At 36.8% G+C, this 6,933-nt stretch overlaps 1 protein-coding gene across 2 annotated transcripts in view; it reads right to left on the bottom strand.

Annotated features, from left to right (window-relative positions):
• Window positions 1–2,865: 2,865 nt before the first annotated feature.
• Window positions 2,866–6,933, bottom strand: part of LOC145694606 (cyclic GMP-AMP synthase-like receptor) — a 52,528-nt gene continuing 48,460 nt past the window's right edge. For both annotated transcript variants that reach the window (XM_081770995.1, XM_081770994.1), the window contains exon 8: window positions 2,866–3,637. In XM_081770995.1, coding sequence (XP_081627121.1) covers window positions 3,299–3,637 — 339 coding nt within the window. In that variant the 3' untranslated portion in view covers window positions 2,866–3,298. The remainder of the gene's footprint in view (window positions 3,638–6,933) is intronic.

Raw genomic sequence — 6,933 nt, 5'->3', positions numbered from 1 at the left:
GGCCACGAGCGACTTCGAACGAGTTTTCTTCGAAACTCAACTCGACTCGCAACAGACATATTTAAGCTCGACTCGAGAACTCGGCTCGAAAAATTTCCTCCAACTCGACTCGAATTCAGGTTGAATTTCGAGTCAAGTCGAGCCAAAACAAGCCAAATGGAGCTAAATTTTGTGAAGTTTCAAGTACTCTCTTCAACTATCCTACATAGACAATATAATTATTATCAGTGATACTACTGCTACTACAACTCATTATTATTATTATTATTATTATTATTATTATTATTATTATTATTATTATTATTATTATTATTATAACGTCGTGCATAAACATGAAAGATAGGCAATTTGTATCTAAATACCAAAAACTAGATGACTGCGAACTTCGGAAGTCGTGAAGTCTAGGAGGCAAGGACATCGTTCATGAGATTCTGGATTTGAGTTCCGGAGAAGCAAGGATTTGGCTCTAGCTAAAAATTGTTAAAAGTTGTAGGGCGCTGGCCAAACATGTTAAAAACTGCTGTAAGCCGATGTCTCATCCCAACCAAGCCGGCTCCAGCCGATGGCTCATCCAAACCGAGCTTAACAGAGCTGATGGCTCAGTTGGGGCAAATCGATGGCTCATCCCAACCATGCCGGTTCGAGTTTTCCGCTCCGTTGAGCCGAGCCGATCAAGTTACAACACTACCCGGGTTGGGCTTCTGTTTAGCCTCAAAAATTCGACCTTGCAGATCTGAGTCTTGATGGTAAGAATTACAGTATATACTTAAATTGGTGCTAACGACATTTGAGGTCTCGTTATAAAATCCTTTGTCATCTCGCTATCGAGACAGAACGAGATGAGCAACACTAAAAGTATTCCACTTTATCACTTACATTTCTTATGGCTTTCGCTTTCCAGTCTAATCATGCCATGATTTTAAAACGAGGTGAACGAGTGAGCCATTTATAAAACTCGAGTCGATTCGAAATTCGACCTAAAGAACAGTGACTCGGTTCGGAACTCGACTCGAGAAAATTATGTTTCAGTCGACTCGGAACTCGACTCGTGCCCATCCCTAGAAGGCTGTTCCTAACGTTGAATTAAAGGAAGGACGAAGTTTACGACAGAAATTCTTGCTAGTCTTTGATAATTATTCCTCGGCCGGATTATATTGGAGGGGCGAGGACCCCATCTCTAAATATTGGGGGGCCAAATATGTCCTGCCCCCCCCAAAGTCGGCGCCTATGATATTATCACACCATCGACCCTTAAAAGAAGTAAAAGAAAATCCCTCATTAAGAAATTCAACCCTCTTATTTGCTGGTAATATTCGTTTGTGAGCGAAAAACCCTGTTCCCAGTTGGCAATTTTTAATTCCTTCCCCGTAGAGAACATAAAATTCCCGGACTTGACTGCACCATTTCCTTTCCATCTAACTTACTGATATCCTACTAAGTCCATCCTCTATTTCTAAAACTCATTCGTTACAGATTTTAACGTACCTACCTTACAGAGGCTTCTTATATTCCAATGTCGATTTTACTTTGCTAAGTTCGTGCCAAGTTATCAGTCCTGATTCAAGGATTCTGCGAATGTATCTGAACAAGCTTTTTTATTTTATTTTATTTTATTTTATTTTTTTTTTTTACAGGATGAGGTTGTTAGCCTCACATCAAATTCCCAAGCTGGAAGTCCGCGATTGTTTATTCAGTATATTCGCAGCTAATCTCCTTATTTAGAGGTCTTCTCGATTCGCGACCTGAGAAAGTGTCATGTCGTGCTGATAGGAAGACCACATTTACGGAAATTACTATAGTTATATTGTAGAAATACAATAGGCACTGATTACTCAACACTGCTTTAAAACACACAGGAACAATCAATATGCACGGATATGTGGATGCATGTTATGACTGGGTAAGCTTTGATGCTGTAAGACTCGTAAATTAGAAAAAGAGCCTAGTCTTAATGTAGTATTTCATGAATGCATCGTGCGTTTGACTATCCGAACTATTCTTGATTTCTCACACTGTTTTGTTTTATAGATACGTAATTTTACACATATTTTTGTAAGTGATTCTACTCTTTACCTGTTCTCTACCACTAACAACTGTATGAATTTATAAAACAAAACTGGAATACAGAAGAATAACATTTAAAAAAAAACACTTATCTATAATGTTATATTTCGCAGGGCACCTTATGTAAACGGCGCCTTGTACCCTTCACAGGTTCTTTATTAATAGCCACTACTTGAATTTATTATACAAAGCTGGTATAAAATTCTACTGTTTTGTCTCTCTACAATTCTACTGTTTTGTCTCTTCCGAAATCATCAGGAAAATTACGTAATAATATCGATTAATATTTGATTATTATTAATAAAAATTGCGCTAAGAATAGTTCAAAGAAAAATAACCAGTGGAACATTTCATTTTGCTGAAACCTTTATTTTCTTTCTTTTCTCTGTTGCTTTCCAGAATACAACTACATTTCCTATTTTAGTAATTATTCTAATAATTTTATTCTCTATAATATATAAACTATTAAAACTTAAAAATTAATTGCTCATATTACTAAACCTACCTATTCAGTCAAATATATTACTCCGAAATTAGACTTACACATAATCTCAGCATTCTTCAGTAATACTCTTCGACGACATATTAAACGAACCTCCAATAATCAACATTTCTACAATGTACAATAAATCACGAACTGTACAATAAATCATAGTTTTTATAAGTTTCGATTCTAATACAATGAAATACGCGGAATTTCTCTTTTATTCATGTATGCATGTTCAATCTTTACATATTATACTCGTTATTTGTTGGAAATTGTTTTGTTATATAAACTTTTCCTCTTTTTCAAAAAATACCTTAGTATTTTTTTAAAAATGCCTTGAACAGATTAAGTAGTAATGTTGGGTTTCTTTTTAGTAATTGTAGTGATTGTTTACCTGCAGAAAATCATACTTAAACAGATTCTAAATCCTACTTAATCCAATATGATTAAATATACTTAATGGGCCTTATGCTGAGTCGTTCTGACACTTGATTAGTACCATACTAAAGAGTTCGACTAACATATGTTTCCTGCAGTAGTCAGGCCTTTAGTATGAGTTAATCATACGTCAAAACGACTCTGCATAAGGCCCAGTGTTTAGTTTCACGTTGACACTTCCCTCTTAAAAGTTACTGGCATGTGTTTCTTTCACACAATAGTACGTGTGTTCATTATATAATTGAGTCAACAATGGAATTATCCAATCCAATGGGACATATTCCCTCTTGGTTTGATTAATGGAGTCAATCACAAACGTTCCACTTGTTTCGCACTGGCGATTCCAAACACTATAACAGCTGCACCTAATACACATACTGCTAAAGCTGATTGAAATACGAGAGACCAAAAACTGGATGTTTCTGGATCTTTTACTAAATTGACTCCATTTTCTTCTATTCCAAACAGTTTGAACACAACTTCTTGTTTGCTTACGTCATTGCGAATGAGTTTATTTGCGATTTTAGCTATGCGATTTTTCATGTTTCTGACAGTGTCGTCGCTGACGTTTTCAAGTAGATTGCAATTAGCATCCCAAAAGAATTTGATTTCTTTCCGTTCAAGGTGTTCCTTAAGTTCAATCAGCATCTGGAAAGAAACGTGAGCATTACAAAAAAAACTCTTGACTAAAATAACTAAAATAAAAGATTCGAAAAGTTAATAAAGAGCATTTTCTTCAAATATATATTCTAGAAGCATCAATCATATTGCCTTTTCAGCCAATCCTCAACTCAAGTATGGTCATAAGAAATAATTGTCATCTCTCATTATGGTGGCTATTAGCATATGATATGAATTCAATTAGTGTTAATAATAGCAATTGTAATGTATTTACATATGAAACTGTTTTACAACCAACCCTTTGCAAAAGACCAGGGCTATGGCTATTTAGCACTGTCCTCACATTCCGCGTCACTTTTTCATTTCGAAATGTTTACCTTGCAATACAGATTTTAATGGGCTGTACGGATCGTTAAATCGTTCACCCGGCGTTAAATGGAGACTGTATGGAGAGTGGGACAGCTGTTCTTATTCAAATTCTTCAATGTTATGTCTTGTTTGCGTGCTGAGCTGGGGTGGTCGTTATCGTCAAGAAGAATAGTACTAGTTGGCAGGAGACCAGTTCATTTATGTCGGAACTGAACGCTTTTTCAGGGAAACGCAATTCGACATAAGCGACCTGGTCTACTCTTCTTGATGAATCTGCTCTCGATTTCCAGAAATTTAGAAAATCGGCATTTATTTTCGCGTTTCTAAATGCTTACAAACGGAAAGCTACTAGGTGACTCATGATAACGGTATCTCTTGCAAAATAATATTGTCTAAGGCGTTCTTGTTACACATTTTGATGATCTTTTTTCTTTAAAAAAATGAAATCTTTAAGTTTTATGTCCCAAGTTTATGCCGATTAGGCTAAAGGAGACGGTGATGATGAGAAATGAATGAAAATGGTGGAATGAAGAAAGTGGGAGGAAACGGGAGAACCCGAGAAAACCCACGAGCATGGTGTTTGTCCAGCACAAAGTACACACGGTGCGATCTGGGATCGAACCAGAGACCCAAAGCACCGGAGGTGAACGCTTTACCACTGAGCCACCGCGTCCCCCAATCTTTTATCTAGTTGAAGATATCACATGATTACTATAAAATTAGCAGTATTTTAATTTCGCAGTGCTTAGGCCTCTTCAGTTGCACTGGGGAGAAAGGGTACTCCATGTGATTAATGGTGAAAGTGGAAGTGCCTTGATTTGTACCACTTCCGATTTGAGTAGTTGATGAATGGATGAGATGGACCCTATTCTTGGAACACTGAATGAATTTTAAAAAACTCGTCTTATCATGCCAAATCTTATCATTTTTACTTTGATAGGTTAGGTCTACCTGTCCACACTCACTAGGGATGATTCCATACCGGGACTAAGTACCTGGAGGAAACCTATATATCGTCTGAAAGCTCTTGTCTTTAGAAGTATGAAACCATTTTCAAATCACGGTCAAACTCGCAACTTGACCCTAAAGGGGCCGATTTGTTGGTGTTTGTGACCCTATGTATGGCATATTCGGAAAAATAGAAATGAATGTTAAGATGTATCACGCATAAGCGCCTGAGCCCATCATGTTCTTTTTCTGCTCATTGCTAGAACATGACTTGGGCAAGAGTGTGATAATATCACTTTGCACACTGACGTACCCATTTGATCAGTGTTGCCAACGAACTGTAAATACAATGTGGAAGATGGTTTCTGTACCACTGGAAGTATATCCATGAAACGTGGCATAAACATCGTTATCATTGGAGAAAATATTCTGTGGACGTATTCCTGTCCCAAGTACTCCAGTTTGTCAGTGTTGCCAACCAATTGTAAAAATGAGAAGTTGTAAAACAGGTTCCGTACGATGAGACGTTTATACACCATCACACGACACTATAGCAACCGATTGGATTGAGTATTACCATCTCCCAACCATCCGGTATGGAATCATTTGTTGGGTAAGTTACTTGTAAAAATGTAACGCGTTACAAGTTGCTTCACTTTCTCTTAAAATGTAACGCGTTACTTGCCCCCCCCAAAAGTAACTGTTACTTTACTTCGAAAGTAACGCGTTACTTTTAGGTCCGAAACTTTAAAAATGTGAAAAAAAAATTATGACATCAATTTTCCGTAGTACTAACGCTATTATTATTATTATTATTATTATTATTATTATTATTATTATTATTATTATTATTATTATTATTATTATTATTATTATTATTATTATTATTATTGCACGTTCTGAATCGCTTTATGTGAATGCAAGGACAAATTTTTACTTGATATATGAACATTTTCATATAATGTAACATTGATAAAATGCCATACTGCGTTACTCGTAGGGATGGACACGAGCGAGTTCGAGCGAGTTTTCTTTGACACTCGATTCGACTAGAAACAGACATCTTTGAGCTCGACCCGAGAACTCGACTCGAAAAATACCCTTCAACTTGATTCGAATTGGAGACACTTTACTTTTAAATTCTGTCCACCATCATCCTCAAATCTTAAGAAAAAAGTATTCTTTCAAATGTTCGAACGGTAAAATATTTTCGTTCTCCATCTTTACAAAAACAACACCAATCAAAGTAAAATAGACTACCGGTATAATTGCACTCCTAGTTCACTCACTGAATGTATTGATTTGGAGCTGTCAAAATCTACGACAAAATCTTCCAGGTGCTTGCAATCAGTACACGTGATTTCCCTAAGCTGTCCTCATCTTCAAAAAACAGCAAGTGGCACTACGAACTTACAGTGACTCACATTAATATTCGGACACTTGTATTTTGTTAAAAGTAGGAAGGATTATGAAATAAATGAGAGCCGTGTGAGTTAAATGATTAGGTATTTAGATATTCATATACTTATAGAAAGAAAAGAAGTACAAATACGGTGTCTTGAACGAAAGAAGCAGAAAGAACTTACAGATACTGATGACAATGTGTATTTGCAACGCCACTTTAATATTCGGACACCTACTACATAGATGTTTTGTGTGTGTTGTTGCTTGCTCACAAACGCTTCACTAGTACTTAGTGAGAAACCCACGACGTTTCCTTACTTCCTATAAACGGTTGGACATGTTTCCAACAAGTTTGTTGGTAGAATGGGGCGATATGTCATCCCATGCTGCACGGATAGCCCTTTCCCAATCGTCTCGTGACGTTACTTGTACCCGTTTGACCTTATGCTGTAGCCCATCCCAGATATGCTCTCTAGGGTTAAGGTCGAGACTCTGCGGTGGTGTTTCAAGCACTTTCGGACAATTATACAGCAACCATTCGCGCACCACATGTGCTTTACACTTCGGATCATTATCCTGGTAAAATTTAAACATCCCCTAAT

Source organism: Thermobia domestica, chromosome 9 (genome assembly GCF_964235325.1).
Source record: "Thermobia domestica chromosome 9, izTheDome1.hap1.1, whole genome shotgun sequence".
Classification (NCBI taxonomy): domain Eukaryota; kingdom Metazoa; phylum Arthropoda; class Insecta; order Zygentoma; family Lepismatidae; genus Thermobia; species Thermobia domestica.
The sequence above is the reverse complement of the archived record's forward strand: the minus strand, read 5'-3'. Positions and strand labels throughout refer to the sequence as shown.